Here is a 22,612-nt window from a genome sequence, read left to right as displayed (position 1 = left end):
TTTTTGGTTCCTCTTCACTTTCTGCCATAAGGGTGGTGTCATCTGCATGTCTGAGGTTATTGATATTTCTCCCGGCAATCTTGATTCCAGCTTGTGCTTCTTCCAGCCCAGCATTTCTCATGATGTACTCTACATATAAGCTAAATAAGCAGGGTGACAATAGACAGCCTTGATGTACTCCTTTTCCTATTTGGAACCAGTCTGTTGTTCCATGTCCAGTTCTAACTGTTGCTTCCTGACCTGCATACAGGTTTCTCAAGAGGCAGGTCCGGTGGTCTGGTATTCCCATCTCTTTCAGAATACTCTGTCTCAAATCAATATCTAATACCATGCTTTACAGAGGACACGTCTACAACTACTATGTTTAGAACAATCTGGTTCTAAACAACAAATAAGACAGACAAAAAGGATTAAAAGGATTTCCACTTTCAGTTATAAAGGAATAACTGATATGGAACTACCTTTCCACCAACAATTAGACAACCCAACAATTGTACTGGGTCGGCCAAAAAGTTCCTTTGGTTTTCAAGTAAAAATAAAAGACATATTTTCATTTTCACCAAGGATTTTATTGAATAACATATTCACCATTTTGTTCCACTACATTTTGCCATGTTTCAGGCAACTTCATAATTTCATCTTCCCAAAACTCTTTTATCTTTTTGAGCAAAGAACTGTTCCAGGTGCCTTTTACAGCCTTCTAGGGAATCTGAAATCTTTTCCATCAGGAGAATTCTGTAAAGACCTTTGAAATAAACAGAAATCCAAAGGTGCAATGTTGAGGCTTCCCTGGTGGCTCAGCAGTAAAGAATCTAACTGCCAATGCAGGAAACACAGGTTCGATCTCTGATCCAGGAAGATCCCACAATCCATGGAGTAGCTAAGCCTGTACACCACAACTACTGAGCCTGTGCTCTTGAGCGAGATCCGCAACTACTGAAGCCCGTGTGCCCTAGAGCCCAAGCCCCACAACAGGAGAAGCCACTGAAATGAGAAGCCCACACACCGCAACTCAAGAAAAGCCTGCGCAGCAACAAAGACCCAGCACAAGTCAAAAATGAATTTTTTTTCCAAAAAAAAGGTGCAGTGTCTCTTGAATATGGCAGATGCATTAGAACATCCCAGCCAAGCTATAACGGTTTTTGCCAAATCATCAAAGAAACATGCAACCTTGTGTTATCCTGATGGAAGATTATGTGTTTTCTGCTGACTAATTTCAGATGCTTTTCATCCAGTGCTGCTTTCAGTAGGTCTAAATGAGAGCAGTATTTGTTAGAATTAATTGTCTGGTTTTCCAGAAGCAGCTCATTAAGAGAGGACTCCCTTCCAATCCCACCATAAATACAGCATCACCTCCTTTGGTGTCGTTCATTCAGTTCACTTGCCCCATAATCTCTTTTGTTCCACATTACTGTACAATATCCACTTCACTGCCCATCACAATTTGTTTTTAAAAACAGAACCCTTTCATTATGTTTCAGTAGAGCATCACATGCACAAATAAGGTCAAGAAAAAATTTTTTCACAACTTATGTGGGACCCAAACAAAGCAATAACATAACCAAGCTGGTGCAAATGATTTTTTTTTTTAACATTGTAGATTATTTAATGATATAAGAAAATAAGTACAAATGATTTTCAACACTTGATTTGGATATTTTGAGTATGTAGGCTATCTCCTGCATGGCACAACATTGACTATTCTCAATTAATGTCTCAATTTGATTGCTATCAACTTCAACTGGTCTACCTGACCATGGAGCACTGTCCAGTAAGAGATCTCCAGCATGGGACTTTGCAAACCATTTCTGACAGATCAGTCACAGTCCTTTCTCCATACACTGCCCAAACCTTTTTTTTTATTTCCACCGTGTACCTTTCTTGAAATAATAAAGCATAATATGCCAAAAATGTTGTTTTTCTTCCATCTTCATTATTTAAATGGCTATATAAATACTTACCAATTTTGATAAAAATTTTTTTAATGGATGCTGGTAAGACAGCTGTCACAATATAATCTAACAAAACTGTTTCAAATGAACTTAAAGACAACCAAGCACTACTAGAGCCCACTTATGGAAAAAACCAAATGAACTTTTTGGCCAACTCAGTATTTTCAGGTACTAGGACGACAGCGACTTGTAACCAACCCACCGGACTCTACAGCTGCCCAAGCTGTCTACTAGAAAATAATTTTTAGAACCCACTACAGAGAAGGGGGACTCAAGCCGAGCAGAAGCTGCTTTAGCTGAAATCTGCAGGGCAACATGCCAGAAGACGCTAAGCAGAAAATGAGCTCTGTAAGTCTGAAAGGTCCCCTCAAACCTTTGCGTAAGGATATACATGATACGCATGAATCTTCACATGCACAGTGGTTAGAGTCCACTAGGCTGGGTAAGAACTGCCAGAAAGCTCTAAGGCAGAGTTCCCACAGCCCATACAGGGCTGACATTCAAACTCCATCGGGCCAGAGTGCAGAGTCCTTGTTAAACACCCAGAGCCACCAGCAGACATTGCAGAAAATTATTTACTTAGACACTTACTCCTTGGAAGGAAAGTTATGACCAACCTAGATAGCATACTGAAAAGCAGAGACATTACTTTGCCAACAAAGGCCCGTATAGTCAAGACTATGGTTTTTCCAGTGGTCATGTATGGATGTGAGAGTTGGATTGTTAAGAAAGCTGAGTGCCGAAGAATTGATGCTTTTGAACTGTGGTGTTGGAGAAGACTCTTGAGAGTCCCTTGGACTGCAAGGAGATCCAACCAGTCCATCCTAAAGGAGATCGGTCCTGGGTGTTCTTTGGAGGCAATGATGCTGAAGCTGAAACTCCAGTACTTTGGCCATCTCACGCAAAGAGTTGACTCATTGGAAAAAGACTCTTGATGCTGGGAGGGACTGGGGGCAGGAGGAGAAGGGGACGACAGAGGATGAGATGGCTGGATGGCATCATCGACTCGATGGACATGATTCTGAGTGAACTCCGGGAGTTGGTGATGGACAGGGAGGCCTGGCGTGCTGCGATTCATGGGGTCGCAAAGAGTCGGACACAACTGAGCGACTGAACTGAACTGAAGACTAAACTAGAGAAAAATTAGAGAAAAAGCTATATCTGCCTTAACAAAGCTTAAAAAGGATTGAAAGGATATACATGATACGCAATTAACTAAACTGTCTGCCAAAATTCATTCTTTAAAGATAAAAACCTTAAAGCCACCCAACATAAAAATCACAATGTCAATCATCCACTCAAAAGTTACTAGACATACAATAAAAAAGGACAAAACAATGCCATTTGCTGAAATATGGATGGACCTAGAGATTGTCATACTGAGTGAAGTCAGAGAAACAGAAATATATGATATCCCTTATATGCAGAATCTAAAAAGAAATGATACGAATGAAATTATTTACAAAATAGAAACAGACTCGCAGACTTAGAAAAGGAACTTACTGTTACCAGGAGGGAAGGGTAGGGGCAAGGGATAATTAGGGAGCTTGAGATATCCACATGTACACACTGCCATACTTAAGATGGATAACCAGGACTTTCCTCATGGCCCAGTGGTTAAGAATCTGCCTTGCAAAGCAGAGGACGCAGGTTAAGACCTAAGGGGCTATAACTAAGACCTGACAAATAAATGGATAATCAAAAGAACCTACTGTACAACACAGGGAACTCTGTTCAATGTTGTGTGGCAGCCTGGATGGGCGGGGAGACTTGGGGAGAGTGGAGACACTACATACATGGCTGCCTTGCGCTGCTGCACACCTGAAACTATCGCCACGTTGTTAACTGGCCACACCCCCCGAGTTTCCAAAATGACAACCTTCCACAGGTATTACGAGGTCATTGTGATGATTAAACTGAAGCATTAAAAATCATTTAGAACAAGGTAAATACATTAAGACTAAATGAGTATGAACGGGCAATTCACAAAGGGGAAAAATATTGTGCAAATGTAATAATATATGTTAAAAAAAATTGTCCTCACTAGAAAACAACAAAATGCAAAATAAAAGCACATGATGCCTTTACCCCCTTTAACAGGTTAACTTTATGTTGGTAAAGATTTCAAATATTCAAATCTCATCTTGGCAGTGATATATATACTGTTAATGAAAACGTACGGTGAATTTGAAGTTAAGTATCAAAAGCCTGAACTGACTGATCAAACCAGTTAATGCTAAAGGAAATCAACCCTGAATATTCATTAGAAGGACTGATGCTGAAGCTCCAATACTTTGGCCACCTGGTGTGAAGAGCTGACTCACTGGAAAAGACCCTGAAGGCAGGAAAAGGGGGCAAAGGGGATGAGATGGTTGGATGGCATCACCAACTCAATGGACATGAGTCTGAGCCAACTCCAGGAGACAGTGAAGGACAGGGAAGCCTGGTGTGCTTCAGTCCACCGGGGTCACAAAGAGCCAGACGGGACTAAACAACAACAAATCAGAAGCACAGCACTTCCACTTCCTGAAACTCTAAATTGTGCAGAGGTGTGTGGATGTCTAGGCTACTTGGAAGAGTACAAAACTGGACAAAACAGGAGTCCACACACATCTGCTTCCTCTTTCTAAGAGCCAGTAAAATAAAAGCACAGCTGCACAAAATGGAAAGTCCTGATCAATGGCAACAATGGGGAGAGAGCAGATGTAAAGACTTCTGGGAAAAAGCCAGCTCCAAATTAAACAGGCAGAGGAGCCCACTTTATAGATGCCCAAATGCAGAACCAAGGAGAGCCCAAAGTCAGGAGGCACAGTGCAGCCCAAGGTGGGGAAGGGCCTGCAATCACTGTAACCCCAGACTCACTCCACTGGCACCAAGCTCCGAGCCAACCCTTAGGAAAATTAAGGGCTCTCCGGAGGAGACAGGAGTGCCCCAGATAAAGCCCTTCATTCTGGCATCTGGAACATCCTCAATGTGATAGAGAATTCTCAACCAACTCAATGGCTCTAAGAGAAAATCTGTCCATCAACTCATCATACTGCCCCACAAGGAGCTGCCTATCAGAATCCTGTTCAGGAAAAGCCCAGATGAAAATGCTCCAACTTACAAAACAGAAGCAGAGAAGCCATTTTCTGCATCCATTTGGTCTGAACCAGCAAGACGAAGGGCTTCCATGGTGGCTCAGAGGTTAAAAGCGTCTGCCTGCAATGCGGGAGACCTGGGTTTGATCCCTGAGTAGGGAAGATCCCTTGAAGACGAAAAGATCAAATTACAAGGAAAAGCTGACCCCAGAGGAAAAAGGAGAACCTGGGGACCAGTAGACAGAAGCCAGGACTTGGCTCAGAGAGACTCAGACAGCACGGCCCTCACCACAAACAGAGGCTAGGAAAGCCGACGACTCTAGAGCTCCCCTGAGCAATGTCCCCTCCAAACTCCAGTAAATCAACAAAGAGAAACAAATCCACACGGAAGAGAAGAAACAGCAGCCAAGAGACTTCAGCATGATGCCCAGGCTGTAACTGAGCCACTCAGGGAAAGCACAGCAGCAGCTCCTGTGCCACAGCTTGAGGCCAGAGCCCTGAGGTGCCAGGGAGAGCCCAGGACAGAATGGAGGCAGGGCTGAAAACAGGAGGAGTGGTCCAAGGTCTCCAGACCACAGCCCTGTGCCAATCCAGGCAGAAAACTAAAGGCTTACTCAAGAGTGGAGAATACTATAGCCACTGGCCACATCTGGGTTTGTTTTGTTTTGTTTTGTTTTTTAACTTAAATCAATTTTAAAATTCAAAGAAGAAAACAAAAAATAAGATGAAATAAGATAAAATTCAGTTCCTCAGACATACGAGCCATATTTCAAGTGCTCAACAGCCACATGTACTTAGTGGTGATCTTACCAGACAGACAGCATGAGTCTAGAACATTCCAGCATCACACAAAGCTCTCCTGGACAGAGGTATCCCAAAGACAGTAGGCTAAAGGGCTTAGAGCTGGAAGCCAGCCTCGGTGCCTGACTCAAAAGGGAATTCTGGGTTAGGAAGCCCACTACAGGACCCTCCCCATGGGCCCATGGGACTCCCCTCCCCACGGGGGGGCGAGGGACACAGCAGCCAGGCATGTGCTCCCCAGGGAGGAAAACCTGACCAGTAAGACAACTATGAAATACACCCAACCAAGGACAAGCACTCTTAGAAAGTAAAAATGACTGGAAAAATAATTCAAGAACATCTTCTATGTGCAAAAACAAAGATCTGAAAGTAGAACTATAAAGGAAAAAGCTTAGGGACCCACAGGATCACTCCTAGAAATTCAATACCCAGGTCACAGGCACACCAGAAGGCAGAGCAGAGAAGCGATCAAAAACACACCAGAAGCAAAGCCCCCTGTACCAAAAGATGCAAGTCTTTAGTGTAAAATTGTCCAGCTAATGCCTAACATAAGAAGAGAATGGAATCGTGGACACAGAGGGGGAAGGGGAGGGTGGGACGAATTTAGACAGGAGCACTGATACATATATGCTACCATGCGTAAAACAGACAGCTAGTGGCATGCTGCTGTATAATACAGGGAACCCAGCCTGGCACTCTGTGATGACCTAGAGAGGTGGGACAGGGGAGGCAAGGTGAGACAGAGGCTCAAGAGGAAACCGATAATTCATGTTGGTGTACAGCAGAAACTAATACAGCTTTATAAAGCAATTATCCTCCAATTTTTAAAAAATTTAATAAAAACACTTAAGAAAACCAAAAAAAAAAGGCCAAGAGTGAGTCACGCCCTCCTAAAATATCAAGCTCCAGAAACTTTCTAAGGCAAAAAAGGCTCCTGAGAAAGAAACTCAGACATGGACTTGGCATAACTAGACGAGAGACAATGGACCCATGCCCTCCATCCCCACCCAGCCAAAAAGGCATGAAATGCATTTATTCTGCCCAAGACAGCGGAGAGTTCAGAATGCTTACCTTCCACAAAACCTGCTGGTTACTTAAAAAAGACAAATCAACACACACAGCACCAGCCCACTTTTTAAAAGGCACCTGTGTGCACACTGAGGCTAACTGTTGGTGCCTCTCTGGTGACCTGAGATCTCCACAGCCCGGTGGGCAGGCAGCACTGATGATCCCACGTCACAGGTGAGGAAACTCAGGCATAGAGCAGCTCAGCAGCAGAGATGGGATATAAATCCAGGCGGTCCAGCCCCAGGGCTGGTGACCCTAACCGCCACCCCGTGTTTCCCTCAACGTAAGTTACTATCACTACCTTCCTCCTTCCCAAGTTCACTTCCAGGAGGAGGTGTTATTACTGTTGGCCCCACTACCAATGTTATTACTGTTGGCCCCACTACCAAGAACAACCTGGGCAGTTTATCCTGATAGTCTCAGCTGGTGCACGTGCACACACACACGCACACACACAATGTTCCAAGGCCTTTGTGATTATCTGTAAATGATCAAAACCTCAGCTTCTGTTCTTACCTAGGTGTGGGTCCAACAGGTGAGGCTGCTCCTGATATTTGTCCATTATTACTAAAAAGAAAAATGTGAGACTTAACATGAGCCCTGGAAACCCTCGAGTTGTCCCATGCGGACTTCCCAGGCAGCTCCCAAGAGCACAGGCCAGCTGGAGTGAGCCCCCCAGCCACCCGCCTCCTCAGGGCCACACTACCCCGGCCTCTGCTCTCTGTTTGCTCAACGCACCTTCCTCTCCGGTCCTCACTTCTTCCTTCCTTCACTGCCTGCTGAGAGCCAAGCTGAGTTCTCCCCTTCATTAGGACACACATCTTCCATGTTCCCTCTGCCACACACATCAAGCCATGTGCCCTCCTTGTCCCCTCATACTCTGGCTTTCTTAATCCCAAGCAGTCTGGTTTCTACTCCTACCAGCAGCTAGAACCGTTCCTATCAGATACCACGCCCACCTGGCCTACAGCAGTTCTCATGAGCCACACACCTCCACATCTGACCACTCCCCATGAATGGGAAAGCCGGCTTTCACTGCTCCCTGGATTTTCATCTCACTCTCAGGACAGTTCTGTGCCCGAGGTATTTTCAGTGCTAACCCAAGCAGCCAGCCAGAGAAAAGGGCACAATCAAGCAACTAGCCCAAGTGGCAGAGTGGGATTTGAACCCAAGGAGGAGTTGCTCGAGTGAGTGCTCCTTCCACTTGTTATCACAAGTCCACCAAGGCAAAATCATGTAGAAATTTCTATAGCTACAAAGGTCCCCAAGGACGGTTTTACTGAATCACAAAACCCTAGTTACCTAACCACGGGATCTTAAGGAATCGTTTGTAAGTTATCCGTTATAGACAACGGCAAGGGTCTGTCTAAACCTGGAGAACCTAGTCTGACTAAGCATCTTGCGCTGCCCGGAGCAGCGCTGCTGCACTGGGCTGCACGCACGGTCTTGGCAGAGCCACGGGGGCTGAGGAGAAGGCTCTGGGTGGGGGCCCCCGCCCGTTCCTGCATGTTGGGCCTCCCCTGCTCCCACTGCCCCGTTCACACAGCTGTCTCGGAGGAACTGCGCTTTGCGGTGGTCCCAGGACAGGGTGGGGACAAGGACTGGGAAATGACCCACCCAGGGGCGCTCCACCATCCCTACTCGTGACGGTGGAGGCCCACTGCCCTCCATCTCTTAGGCACGCCCGTGTTTGGGGCCGCAGGAAAGGAGACTTGCACACCCTGCACGCTGTTCCCCGCCTCTGGCCCGTGCGCACCCCGAAATCGCTCCAGGGCGCCCTCCCGGGCCGAGCGGTCAGCGAGCACCGCCGGCAGACGGCCGAGCAGCTCCCGCGTCTCCGCGCTCTCGCCGAATGACTCGAGGGCGGCCCCGCAGGCCAGAGCCGCGTCCTCCCCCGCATCCTCCACCGGGTCCTCCGCAGGGTCCTCAGCGGCGCCCGCGGCCGGCTCCTCGCTCAGGGCCATCTTCCGCAGCCGGACTACGCCCGCGCGCGAGGTAAGGGCCGTGGGACTAGGGGCGTGGGACACTGGGCACGGGACGCTCAAGACGCCTGAGGCTGAGAAGGCGGCAGTAACGCCAGCCCCGCCCCCACGAACTCCGACCTTGCACGCCAGCCCCCGCTACGGAACGCGCCGGCCACCAAAAGAGTGCGAGCGGAGGCCGTGCCGAGCCCGGGTTGGGCAGGGCCCAGGGGACAGGGGCGGGACAGGGGCGGGGCGGGGGCGGAGCACAAGACTCCGGGCCGGCCGCGCCTCCTTCCCCGCGCACGCGCGCTGAGTTTCCCCGTGACCGCCGACAGGTGTCGGGAATCTTTCTACCATACAAAGCAGCCCACAGGTGCGCAGGCTGCAGTGGGAGATAAGAAGGGTTGACTGGGCGCTGGTAACGCCCCGAAATAATTGGTGATGTGGGCGGCTTGGTCTTCAGAGACCCACACTTGGGTGGCCGCGGGGCCCGGCAGCCCCGCCCCTCCACGGTGACACTCCGCTCACCCTGGACACCCCGTGCACCTACCAGGGCACACCCGCTACCCAAGACTCCCGCCCGCCCCGCTCTTGTCGAGCGAAACTACCAACTGCAAAATGGAGCACGGGAGAGTGGCAGTGGCTCCAGCACTTGCGGGGTAAGGGGACTTTCTCGCACCCGCCCACCTCAGTAAGGGTGGACTTGAACACAGCCCCAGAGCCACTGCTCAAGAGTTGGGCCCATTTCATGGTCCCCAATTCTACCTAAGCCAGAAACAGGAGCCCTGAGTCCACGGCGAGGACTGTGACACCAACTTCTGCCTAACTAAACCCCAGATCTGTGTGAATATCTGTACAATTGTCATGAAAGTATCCAAACTCCATGTTCCCCCTAGACTGGACTAGGTGATGAGCCTGGCAGAGAACTTGCGGGTGGTCTGGGCCCCCAGTAAACTAACCCAGCTGCGTGGAGGACAGAGACGCAGGTGAAACTAAGACACACACAGTTCCGTCCCCGACACCCCCACGGGCTTTATTTGTCCCTGAAACTGCCTTGGTGCGGCCACCCTGGTCCCTTGGCAAGCAGCTGGGCAGGGGACACAGGCGGGCTGCTATTTGAGAAGCTTCCTCATGGTGCCCAGGGATGGGCTCCTGTACTGCCTACCGAAGTGGTTCCAGTGGTTCAGGTAGTTAAAGAGCTGATAGAGCAGCAGCCGCCTGTCGAACCCTGGAGCCTTGGGGACCTTCTGGTGGTAGGCGGTGAAGAAGGGCCTGGGAAACCCCCCGAACATCAAGGCAATCGCCAGTTCAAACTCAGAATGGCCGTAGAAGGAGGCTGGGTCATAAATAATGGGCCCGCTGTCATCCTCTGCCACATTTCCCGACCATAGATCCCCGTGAAGAAGAGCAGGGACAATCTCCAGGCCACAAAACAAATCCGGAATCTTCACCTAAGAAAATAATTATGGTACATAGAGTTATCACAGGCCTGGGAGCCACAGTCTCCTCACCCAATACTTGGAAATACGGTAAAGAGGACCTTGTGTTTACTCAGGGTCCAACTACCACTGCCTACTAAGCCCACAGATAAATATCATCTGACTCCAGGGGAATGTAATTTTGTCTTGGTATTTACTGCTAATTTAGGTCTAAAAGCTCTACAACATTAGTGATTGTCATACAGTAGAGAGCCTCAGAGGTTATGGTTTTACCATTGTGTAGAATATGAATCTGAGTGAAGTTTTTTGTATGTAACTTAGCAAAGTTTCTCGCTATTCTTTTATTTCATAGCACATATATATCTGCACCTCTTTTGTAGCCTGATTATTTCAGTAAGGAGTTCAATAAAATTTCTTTTATGCGTGCTCATGAGGGACTGATATGCGAGTTCTGTTTTTAACATCTTGAGAGTTCTGTTTTGAAGCCAGTCACTCTGGGGCACCTGCTGTTCACACCTGCTCTAAAAGGTAAGACATTTGTGCTTTGGTGGAAAGAACAGCATAAGAGTGGGCAAGAAAGTAGCAGTAAATGCCACCAATCACAAGTCAAACACCTACATTTCACTCGAGCAAAGTTTGAGGTTAATATCTGATGACCCAGGAAGTGAGAGGTGCTCTCAGGGGCCATCCCCTTCTCAGTTTCCCCATCAAACCAATAATCAGGACACTTATGTGTCCATGATTTGCCCAGCCCTGCTCCGGGCTCAGTGATCCCCTCTCTGGCTCTGTTCTAGCAGAGGGGCCACACAAATATGTTGGTAAGACTCATAAGAGGACAGCCCTTCTCCCAGAGGATAACTGCTGTGCCCACCTGTAGCTGTGACCAGAGTTCCCGTGCCTCTCGGTCAGCATAATCCTTCTCAATGAGGTCCAGCTGTGCTTGGAGCCGGTGCCGGGTGAAGAAGGTTGGCCAGTCATCCTGCCATTCGTTCACCTGAGTGACAAGGGAAAGGGAGGGGCTGGTGCTGCAGCTGGTGGTCATAGGACAGAGTTATGCGCGGAAACGGCCTAAACCCTAGAGCAAACGCTAAAAGAGCACAACAAATGTTATCATTGGCCAACAAGGGAGCCAAGATGAAAGCATTAAAAAATACTTAGTTAATTCAGAAGAGCATAAAGAGTAAAGGGGGAACAAAGAACAGGTAAGACAAATTGGAAAAAAAAGAATGACAAGACGACAGATCCAAACCTAACCATATCAATAAGTACATTAAACATGAATGGTCTGTAGACCCCAGTTAAATGACAGATCAACAGGTTGAAAAAATAAAGCAAGACCCAATTATAAGCTGTGAATAAGATACACACTTTATACATAAAAACGGAAACAGGTTAAAAGGATAGAAAAGATAAATTGTGCTAAAAGAAAGCTGGAGTGGCTATATTAATATCAAAGTAGATTTCAGAGCAAAGACACCAACTATAAAGTCATTTCACAATGGAAAGAGAGTCAACTAATGAGGAAGATATAATAAGCCTAAACATTTATGTCCCTAATATATAGCAAATCAGCACCTGAATAGATGCTCCACATCCTTAGTCATTAGAGAAAATAGAACTTCACTGAGATACCACTTCACATTCACTAGGATGGCTACAATTATAGAAAAAGGAAAATACCAACTGTGTGAGGGTGCAGAGGGCCTGGAACTTTCTACACTAGTGGTGTGAATGTAAAATGATATAACCACTTTGGAATATATTTCGACAGTTTCTTAAAAAGTTAAATATCGGGCTTCTCTGGCGGCTCAGTGGTTAAAAAATAAATCCACCGGCCAGTGCAGGAGACATGAGTTAGATCCCTGATCCAGGAAGATCCCACGTGCTGTGGAACAACTAAGCCCGTGGCCCAGCACACTGCAACTAGAGTAGCGCCTACAGCAATGAAGACCCAGCACAGCTCAAAATAAGAGATAAATGTTTTTAAAAAGCAAAATATGGACCTACATATGACCTAGTCATTGGCTCCTAGGTATTAACCCAAAATAAATGGAAGCATTTGTTCACACAAATTCTTGTACACAAAAGTGCATAGCAGCTTTATTTGTAAAAGCAAAACTTGGAAACAACTCGGATATCCATCAACCAGTGAATGGATAAACAGACTGTAGTTTATTGTACAATGGAATGGACTTTTGACATGTGTAACAACATGGATGAATACTGAAATGACTGTGCTGAGTAAAAGAAGCCAGACGAAAAGGAGCGCACACCATATGATTTCATTTACATTAAATTACACAAAATGCAAACCCGTCTATGGTAACAGAAAACAGATCGGTGGCTGCCGGGGCAGGGAAGGGCAGGAGGAAGACATTACAAAAGGGCAGGAGGACACTTCTGGGGTGACACTTTTTGACACACTGACCTGACTGTGGTTAGGGGTTCACAGGTGTGTACACTTGTCAAAACTTACCAATCTGTACACTTTAAATAAGCGCAGTTTATTTTATGTCAACTATATACCTTAATAGAGTCGGGGTTTTTTAAGATGCAAAGCTTATTTTATACAAAGGGTTACTTAATGAAATTCCTTAAGGGAAAAACTTTCCAGACAACATGCACCAGGTCAGCATCCTGTGCTGAGGGCTGTGGTCGCTGAACCCCTGGGTTCATCCCCTTGGTGCGAGGTGTACCTCAAGAGAAAACGGGAGTTCTCCTCCCCAAACGGCCTAAGGCATATGGGATGGCACGCCCTCCTGCCCCATCTCCTGCCTAGGCCCATGGTGTCCCAGCCTTGGTCTTCCTCCTAGATGACCAGGTCATAAAAGACACAGACTGTGTTTGGAGCTGGAGACCAGCATGGCTAGCCCTCCACCTAGACAGAGGGGCCATGATCCCCTCACCCACAGAAAGACATGAACTTCCCCTGAGCTACCAAAGGCAGGGCCACCTGGGTTCATGGCTGGTGGGAGGACCCAGGCTTCACGTGGACAGAGGACCAGCATGTGTGGTGGTCAGGGTCTGTGCTCTGAAGTCAGACAGGGCCACACTCTGGCCCCTCTGCTTATGCTTACCAGCTGCACAACTAGCACCGCCTGGCTTCTCTGCACACATCGTTTTCCCCATCTATAAAATGCGTCAGTGAAAACCTGCCTCCTGAGGTTGCTATGGAAACTAGGGAGCTGAGTTGGACATGGCAGCAAACAAACCGTGTCAGTACTCTGACCAAGCCAGTGGTCCCAAGGGGGCTCAGCTCAGGGTACCATCATTCAGGGTTGCCCCATCGATGGCTGAAGCCCCTTAGGGCCCACTCAGTTGTCCCAAGGAGCAGGAGGCTTCCTGAAACTTCAGGCTGGACCATCCAGGCTGTGTCCATTGGACGCCATGTTCTGTACCATCTTGTCACAGCACGAGGAGGTGAACCAGGGGTCCTCCCAGGTCTCCCACCCCTTCCTAGCCAGGCTAAAGCTAAACCAAGTTGGTTCATTGATCCTAGACTCCAATGGGGGTGCTCAATGGCTGCCTGTGCCCCTAACAGGCCAGCTCCATCCTCACCAGCTTGACACATTGGGGTTCTGTGTACAAGTTCATTCCTCAGTTCTTGATAAATCAATGTATGAGGTCAACCGAGCCTTTGTAGACTTGCATTCTTAAACTTGACATTTGAAGCAGGACAACAAGCCACATTTGGACACACTGGCCTGGAACCACTATTGTGCTGGTCACTAGCTCCAGATGGGTATGTAACCCCCAGGGGAGCTGGCCTCTGCAGAGATTCATAGGGTCTTAGTAATCCTGGTAAACCATGGGGTACAGTTCTAGGTACCCCAGATCTGAGGGCTGGCCCTTGACTGAGATCCCAAAATCTGCCTCCAGCTTCATAAGGATTTTGCTCCTAGTGACTCTGCCTGGGAGAACAACCCTCTGTCCACACTGTTCTTACCACATGCCCTCCTGTGACATGGCCTTTGCACCTGCTGTTTCCCCTACTTGGAATGCTCTTCCACCTGCCCCACAGCTCCTTGCCTCCTCTGAGCTCAGCGCAGTGAACCTCAACATCAACTCTTCCAGCTCACACACTGCTTTCAGGAATCAGGTAGTCAGACTTCCTGGTGCCCAGGGGACTGGAACTCTGTTATGCACAAGGGGTGGAATGAGCAGCACTGGAGCGCCAGGAGCTAAGCAGGCACGCCCTTGCCAGGCACTCACCTGCGGGATGAAGCCGCAGCAGGTCACTGTGTGGAAGCCGAACTTGGCCACATACCGGGGCCCGGCACCCTCAGCCCTCTGGCCTGTTAACAGAAAGAGCTGCTCATCTTTCTCTTAATGTCAGACCTCAGCAGAGCATCAGGATCACACTGCTAGGATATGGGTGGCTGAGGATGTACTCCAAGAACATCATGGGGGCACACCGCCTGCCACATCCTCCCAGATCCCTGAGCCCCACAACAATCCAGCCTTGGGACCCAAGCCTGCCCAGTTTCCAGGGATATGATACCATGGTCACCCAAGTGTGTGACCCATGGTGACCCATGGTGTCCAAGGTCACCATGGGATGATGTGGTAGCAATTGGTCCACACAAGACCAGCCAGAACATGCCTGTCTCTAGCACACTGGACAACAGGACTGCATATAAAGGAGTCATGAGCCAACTCTACTAACTTATCATCAAAACTCTTTTTTAACAATCTCATTTTTCACACTGCAGTCTGAGCAGGTGGCATGAAACCCAACCCATTACTAAAATGTCCCCCCAAGCACCTACCCAGGGTAGACGTACCCCGGTCAAGGGTTCACAACAGCATTCTGAACATACCCACTCTGTTCTCCTCCTCCCTCAGCTTCTCCCCGAGCTTCTGGTTGTAAAGGTGCAAATCTGCCATCTGGTCTCCAAGTTTTGATGCCTGACTGAGGACAGAAGAAAATGTAGCCAACTGAAATAAGAAACAACAACCAGGGAACATGTTCCCTTTTGAGAAATGTTTTAAATACCTTAAAAACAACTCTCTGTTCTTTAAAAAGTGAAAAATGAACTGCAGGCAATGATCTTCTCCAAAACATCAAAATAGTGTAAAATCACCCAAGAAGGGTAGGCTTCTGTTGAAGCCTATGGAAATATCAGGAATTAAGGATCAAATACTAAAAAAGTTAAGAAAAAAAAAAAGCTCCCAATTTTTGTAAAAACAAATGTAAATCACAAAAAAGAAAACGACAGTCACACATCATAGCTGTGACTGCTCCCTGCCGCTGGGATGTCATGTGCCTTTAGTCTTCTTTTCACGAGTTTGCCTCTTCCACCATTTTCTAAACAATAAACATACATAACTTTGGAGCTCCTCAGGTGGCGCTAGCGGTAAAGAACCCGCCTGCCAGTGCAGGAGACATAAGAGACTCAGGTTCCGTCCCTGGGTGGGGAAGATCCCCTGGAGGAGGGCATGGCAACCCACTCCAGTATTCTTGCCTGGAGAATCCCATGGACAGAGGAGCTTGGCAGGCTATATAGTCCATAGGGTCGCACAGAGTCAGACATGACTGAAGCGACTTAGCATGGCATAACTTTAATAATTAGATTTCAGATAATTACTAGATCAGACCTCACTGCCCATACTGAACAGGCACTGGTGTTCACTAAACACAGAGTAACAGATGGTTCAAACGTGCTTATTTGGTGCAGCTCTATGAAGCCAAACTGGCCTCAGACTGGCCCTGCGTGGAAAGCTAGAGCTCCTGTCTCCATCAGGGAGGCAGGTGTGGCTCTCGGCCCTGCCCCTGCTCCTGCACTGAGTGATATGGGCAGCTCAGCAAGAGGCCGTTCCCTCTGCCTCTCATGTCTCCCTCTCTCTGTCCCTCTGTCCCCCTCTCTCTCAAATACACACACACACTACACACACGCACACTCTCTGTCTCTCTCTCACCTCCTCAGGCCCCTCATCTTCAGATGCTCCATCACAAAGGCAGCCCCACCTCCAGGCAGGTCAATCACCTTGATGGGCCGAGGCACCCGCACCAGGCCAGTGCTCTGAAGAGCCTCCAGGCTCGCCATCTCCCCCTCAAACATCTGCCGGGCCTGCGTCCAGAACACGACTGTGAGCTCCGAAGCCAACAGTGGCTCTGCAGCCCGGCTGAAGCCAGGAATCACAAGTGCCCAGGACCTCCGGATGCCGAAAACTGACTGGAGAGCAAGGCGTCAGCCCCGCAGAGAGCGGGATGCAGGTGGCCCCCTTCGGATAGAAAGGGGCTACAAAGACGAGGTTGCGCGGGGAGCTTGGGGTGGACAGGGTGCTGATGTCTGCAGCAAGCGCCTGCCCTGAGAGGTGAGGAAGCACAGGCCATGGTAGGAGGGCGGGGTGCTGAGGGTGCTGGGAGCACCATGGAGATACCGTGGGGCCTGCTGGGGTACTGGGAATATCATGGGAATACTGTGAGGTGCTGGGAGGCCATGGAGTGTTGTGGTAGACTATGGGGGTGCTGGGGTGCCACAGGGTGCCGTGGGGTACTGGTGGGCAACTTGGAGTGCAGGTTAGTGGAGGATCCAGGGTAGGGCCTGAGTCCCCTTCCAGGTTACCTGCCCCCACAATATCTGGGGCACTTACAGTAAATGAGGGGCAGCAGGGGGCAGCATGGGAATGTGACTAGGGCACACACTTGGGGCATGGGTAGCCAGGGGCTGGGGGGGTCAGCTGGGCCTAGACTTGGGTCCAGGGCCAGTCCCCAGAAGCAAGCACCCGGCAGGGCCTGGGGGCTTGTAAGGAGCCATCCACCCCACCCAGGAAGAAGACAGTCATGCCCCAGGGAAGCAGAACAGCCTCTACCAGGACCCAGGGGTCTTCCTACTTCTAGAACATTTTGCACAAATATCCCAATTTTAAATTAGGTGAACTCTCACTTCAGGTACAGTACTCCTGGGTTTGAAATGTGTTTGGTATAATATGATTTGTGACTATCTCTGGCTACAGAATTAACCCTTATGAACAAGTCCAAAACATCTATGTCCACATAAGAAAAGAATTCCATCTTTTAATTCAAGTACCTGAGGGGAGAACCTGCAAGACGTCCTAACTGCCAACCCGCACCTAGAATCATGGAGTGGGGTGTCCAGAGATCCTTAGTCATGCTCCAGGGTGAGCTCCTAAACATAGAGGGGCAGCAAACACCTGGGCTTCAGCTTGCCTACGTGCTGAGGGCTTCACCTGTCCCCTGTTCTCGTGTGTTGATTGAGCACATACTGTGTGCCAGCACCAAAGCTTTCAAGGGTGAATAGTGGTATCCCAGCCTGGAAGAGCTTTCAGGAGCCAGCTGTGAAGGTTCTAGGGCCAGTGTGAACCTTGAACCCAGTAACGCTTCCCAGTAGGTGGCACTGAGTTATTTGGGTTCTGAAACCAGCGCCAATGGAGCAGGGAACAGACCAACACCAACCCACTGGCCATCCTGGACCATGCTGCAGGGAGACTAGAGGCATCACCCTGGGATTTCCTCCCCTCCACAGCCCGCCCCTCCACCCACTGCTGCATCTCAAAGGGGCTTGGCCCTCGGGGCCTCCCTGGAGTCCCCCACCAGAGTCAAGGGAACACCATCCTTGGCATCCTCGGCACTTTCTGTGGGTGCACACACAGAAAGTCAGCCATACTGACTTTCTCCACCTGTGAATATATCTATGGAAATATACATGGAAAGTATATGTAACAGCAATATTTTAGGCTGGCGATGGAAATCAGGTCCAAACACAAGCAAGGCCTGTGAGTAGAAGAGCAGGGACCTGGCCCTTCAGGTCAGGCAAGGGTCCCTCCTGCCTCTTTCCATCTGCCCAAGAGGACCCAGCCGCTAAGGGGAATGCAGACTAGAGCTGGGTCCCAGGGGAGAGGCAGAAGCAGCTCAGGACCCCAAGCCTCAACTCCATGTTTGATGGGTAGGGAAATTAAAACAGACACTGAAAACGCCTGTGCATCCAGGCAAAAGGGAGTAAATTAACCCCGCAGCAGAGAGAACCGTGGAATCCTGCAGAAAACGCTTGAGCCCTCCTCCCTCAGCTGGTGCTAGCCCTGCAAGTCCGCAAGCTGACTCTGCGGCTATGACGCCAGGGTTGGCCCAGAACCAGACCACAGCGCCCCCTGCCCCTGCGCCCCGGGCCCCCTCGCCCTACTCCTCCCCTCTCCCACTTCCCCCAGCCCTCCCCTCCCCGCAGCCCCTTCTGCTTCCAGCTCCGGAGGCTGACTCAGGCCGTGGGGGAGGAGTGGGGTGGGATGGGATGGGTGAGGGGCACGCACCAGCGTCCTGTGGTTGATCTTGACAAACACGGGGCCGGCATCTGTGTCGTAGGCGCGCCCCTCGCTGATGCAGCCGACCCCCGGGCTCCCGAAAGCGCGCAGGGTCGCTGTGCGCAGCTCGGCGCGCAGCAGCTGCTCCATGGAGGCGGGGGGCAGAATGGGGGACGGAGGACACGGGGACACAGGGGGCCGGGGACCGCGCAGAAAGCGGGCCCGAGCTCAAGCTCACCGCTGACGCTGCCGAGGCAGCTATCCGCCGCGGGGGAGGCTCAACGCTCTGCGCGGCCTACCGGCTCCCAGCGGCTCCCAGCGCCCCGATGTCCTGCCTCCGGGTCCGCCTCCGGCGGGGAGGGGTGGGGTGTGAGGGCGGGGTGCTGTCAGGCCGGGCAAGCGTTCCTTGTCTCGCACCGGAGGGCCAAGCGCGGTGGTCCTAGCCCTGGGGGAGAAGGGCGGGGTTCTCTGATGGGGGACAGACTTGGGGGCGGTGCCCTCCCGTGTGTCCACAGTTCTTGCGCCTGGACCTGCTGGGGATTTGCCCAGGGCTCTGTAGGGCCTGACCTCCCTGCACTGAGGTTCCCTGAACCCTGCCGGGGGCCTTGGCGCAGGCTCCTCCCACCCAGCCATACCCAGGACAGTCCAGGGGAGATTGCGGTCCCTGGGATGCAGGTCCCAGGCCTAGCTCGGTCTCACAGGCTCTGTAGAAGGCTGGGGGTCTCCACCATGTCATGCCAGGCCCCAGGCATGCCTGGTGACACCAGTTGCTGGCACTGGGTTTTCTCATTAGGGCACCTGGTGCCCATCAGAGATAGAGTGTGCCCTTGTGGTTCTGATACCCCACCAGAACCACAGGCAACTGACCCCACCCTGAGTGGGACTCCTGATTACAGAAGCCAGCTGCCCTGGGAAGGGAGCTTCAAAACACACATGCGCCCTATGCACACAGGCATGCATAAACGCATACACATGCCCTTGCACACACAGGCCCAAGAGCAGGTGGACAGGAGATTGTGTGGCATCTGCAGGAAGGGCCTGACTTCCCCCTTGACAGTCTCCTTCCTCCCAGCTCTTCCTCTCATCCTGGTTAAGTCCAATCTCCTATCGCATCTTGAGAAGGAATCTAACAGCAGAGCTGAGCTCTGGCACTTCTGCAGATATCTTTCTTCTTGATGAGCAGTCCTGCTGGGTAAGGAATTTCGGGCTGTTCTTGCATCACTGAGATGGCTCTGCAACCTCACTTTCCAGCTCTTATGCCATTGAGAAGCTGGAAGCCATTTGGATTCTTATTCTCTGTGTGGACATTGTTCTGTCTCTCTGGAGGTCCTTCGATCCTCTATCACCAGTACCTGACAATTCCTCAGGGAGGTGGCCAGGGTGAGTCTCCTCTGGGCAGGGCAGGTGAGCCCTTTCAGGATGGAAACTTAGGTCCTACACCCCTATGAGGTTGCCTTCAGCTTCTTCTGTTCTCTTTATGATTTCCATTGTTTTCTCTGTTCTTTTGGAATTCCAAATCTTTGGTCTAAACCCAGGCCCAAGGTTGCTGGGGTCAAGTGCCTGTGAGCTCTGCCCTCCAACCCCCTCCTGCCCCCTTTTGGGGGAGACGCTGGACTTGACTGAGCCCCATTCTGGGCCGTGGCCACAGTTTGCCCAAGCAGGGTCTGAACATGCCAGGTGGCAGCCAGGCAGGGGCAAACCATCTTACTGATCCCCAACCCAGGCACTGGGGCTACTCCCCAGGCCTCCCAGCTCCCATCTGAGCAGCCCATGTCTGAAAGCAGACTCCTCAGCACGAAGACAGGTGTTTAGGAGACCACTCTGACACTGCAAACCAGCCCACCCTCCTTCCACACCTTTGGTTTATGGTCGGAAACTCAAATGGGAGATGTGACTCAGGCACATCCAAGCAGCCCCTGACCCACTGCAGCCAGTCTCCTTGTGCTACTGGTTCCCCGAAAACCAGAATGATGGCTGCAAAGGTGCAGAAGGCACCTCTCAGCCCCAGGTGTAGCCCAAACTTAAGGAGCTGCTGCAAGAGTCCTCAGGAAAGGTGTCTGGGGTGTGGATCAGGGTGGCGGGCCGGGCCAAGATACTGGGGTCACTAGGCAGAGGAGCAACTGTCCTGCTCATCCAGACCTTTATCATGAATACCAAGTCCAACGGCACTGAGGAGAACAGAGCCCACAACCGAATGTGTCCTGCCACTCCACGTGGGGGAAGGCTAGGGGCGGGGGTGCGTAATGCTATTTAGAAAAGCAGCACCAAGGAGGCAACTGACAGCACGGGCCCTTGGGCGTTGTCATTCTGAACAGTCCATTCTGAAATCAGGCAGCTGGGACACGGGTTGGGGTCCTGAGGCCTGGCTGCCAGCAGGGCCGGTGGACGCCGTCCAGCTATCAAGGCTAGACTACCATCCTGGCCTCCAATGAAGTGTTCTGGGTTCATGCCCCTCACCCAGACTCTGGGAAAGGGAGGGGAATTCTGATGTCGCTTCAGAATTCAGAGATGGCTGTGATGAGGCGGCTATTCCCTGCCCTTCACAGTTCCCTACCACTCTGATCCCTGATCACTATGTCTGAACAACTCTCAGTATGTCCACATACTTCTGCCTAAGAGAAAACCCCAGCCAGGAGACTAGTTCTCACAAAATGGACTTTTGGAAGCAATTTCACTGTAAGACCAGGAATTCCCTGGCAGCCCAGTGGTTAGGACTCTGTGCTTCCCCTGAAGGGGGCAGGTTCGATCCCTGTTCAGGGAACTAAAATACCACAAAGAGCATGGCGTGGCTGAAAAAAAATGTTTACTAGGAGACCATGAGGAGGAGGACAGAGGAAATTGCCCCCTCACCCCACCCTAGGAGACAGGCTCTAGACATGCTGAGCAGTGCTTACAGGCAAGGTACCCACCAAGGAGTTAATCTCCAATAACCCCTTGGGTATTGCTACCTGGGCCCACTTTATTTTTTTTTTAATATTTATTTATATATTTAATTTGACTGTACCAGGTCTTAGTTGCAGCATGGGGGTATCTTTGATCTTCACTGCAGTATTTGAGATCTAGTTCCCTGGCCAGGGATTCAACCCAGGTCCCCTGCTTTGGGAACACAGAGTCTTTGCCACGGGACCACCAAGGAAGTCCCTTTACTTTTTAATTTTTTTATATTATTTTTATATTCTATTGAAATATAGTTAATAGATGTTAATTTCTGCTGTACAGCAAAGTGATTCAGTTATACATTTATATATTTGTTTCATATTCTTTTCCATCATGGTTTATTATGGGATATTAAGATAGTTTCCTGTGCTATACAATAGGACCTTGTTGTTTACCTACTTTACAGATAGTTGCTTGAATCTGCTAATTCCAAACTCTTAATTTATCTCCTCCTATCCTTTTTCCTCTTTGGTAACCATAAATTTGTTTATGTCTGTTTTACAAGTAAGTTAATTTGTCCTATTTTCAATTTCACATGTAAGTGATATCACACAGTATTTTGTCTTTGTCTGATTTACTTAAGTATGATAATCTCTAGGTCCATCCATCCTGTTGCAAGGTCATTAGTTCATTCTTTTTCATGGCTGAGTAGTACTCCATTGTATACAGGTACCACATCTTTATTCATTTATCTGTTGATTGACATTTAGGTTGCTTCCAGGTCTTGGCTATTGTAAAGAGTGCTGCTACAAATATTGGGGTACATGTATCTTTTCAAATTAGTTTTCACCTTTTCCAGGTTTTTGCCCAGGCATGGGACTGCTAGATCACATGGTAATTCTATTTTTAGTTTTTTAAGGAACCTCCATACAGTTCTCCACAGTGACTGCACCAATTTACATTCCTACCAACAGTGTAGGGGGTTCCTTTTTCTCCACATTCTCTTTAGCATTTGTTATTTGTAGACTTAATGATGGCCATTCTGTCTGGTGTGAGAAGGTACCTCACTGTAGTTTTGATTTGCATTTCTCTAACGATTAGCAATAGCAAGCATCTTTTCATGTGCCTGTTGGCCATCTGTATGTCTTCTTTGGAGATATGTCTACTTGGGT

At 49.5% G+C, this 22,612-nt stretch overlaps 2 protein-coding genes across 5 annotated transcripts in view; both read right to left on the bottom strand.

Annotated features, from left to right (window-relative positions):
- The window catches only part of TBCD (tubulin folding cofactor D), a 146,200-nt gene extending 137,148 nt beyond the window's left edge, over window positions 1-9,052 (bottom strand). For 2 of the 3 annotated variants that reach the window (XM_055575473.1, XM_055575475.1), the window contains exons 1-2: window positions 8,658-9,052; window positions 7,418-7,468 (exon numbers count right to left, since the gene is read on the bottom strand). In XM_055575473.1, coding sequence (XP_055431448.1) covers window positions 7,418-7,468; window positions 8,658-8,865 — 259 coding nt within the window. In that variant the 5' untranslated portion in view covers window positions 8,866-9,052. The remainder of the gene's footprint in view (window positions 1-7,417; window positions 7,469-8,657) is intronic. The other variant, XM_055575474.1, reaches the window with a different exon arrangement.
- Window positions 9,053-9,609: 557 nt separating this feature from the next.
- Window positions 9,610-18,893, bottom strand: FN3K (fructosamine 3 kinase). Of its 2 annotated transcripts, none has more exons than XM_055579858.1 (6): window positions 18,573-18,893; window positions 16,224-16,375; window positions 15,125-15,216; window positions 14,517-14,599; window positions 11,176-11,298; window positions 9,610-10,316 (listed from the first exon to the last, which is right to left on the bottom strand). In XM_055579858.1, exons 1-6 carry the CDS (start codon window positions 18,711-18,713, stop codon window positions 9,978-9,980), a joined length of 930 nt encoding a protein of 309 aa, XP_055435833.1. In that variant the 5' UTR covers window positions 18,714-18,893; the 3' UTR covers window positions 9,610-9,977. The 2 variants fall into 2 exon arrangements, with proteins under 2 accessions (XP_055435833.1, XP_055435834.1); XM_055579859.1 differs by having other exon boundaries at window positions 18,802-18,861.
- Window positions 18,894-22,612: the final 3,719 nt, after the last annotated feature.

Source organism: Bubalus kerabau, chromosome 4 (assembly GCF_029407905.1).
Source record: "Bubalus kerabau isolate K-KA32 ecotype Philippines breed swamp buffalo chromosome 4, PCC_UOA_SB_1v2, whole genome shotgun sequence".
NCBI lineage: Eukaryota > Metazoa > Chordata > Mammalia > Artiodactyla > Bovidae > Bubalus > Bubalus kerabau.
The sequence above is the reverse complement of the archived record's forward strand: the minus strand, read 5'-3'. Positions and strand labels throughout refer to the sequence as shown.

Excerpts from the sequence above, each read along its gene's own strand:
- FN3K (XM_055579858.1), bottom strand. The coding sequence starts at position 18,713 with ATGGAGCAGCTGCTGCGCGCCGAGCTGCGCACAGCGACCCTGCGCGCT. Across the intron at positions 16,376-18,572 it reads AGATCAACCACAGGACGCTG|GCCCGGCAGATGTTTGAGGG; the intron begins GTGCGTGCCCCT and ends TTCTGGACGCAG. Across the intron at positions 14,600-15,124 it reads GGAGGAGGAGAACAGAGTGG|GCCAGAGGGCTGAGGGTGCC; the intron begins GTATGTTCAGAA and ends TTCTGTTAACAG.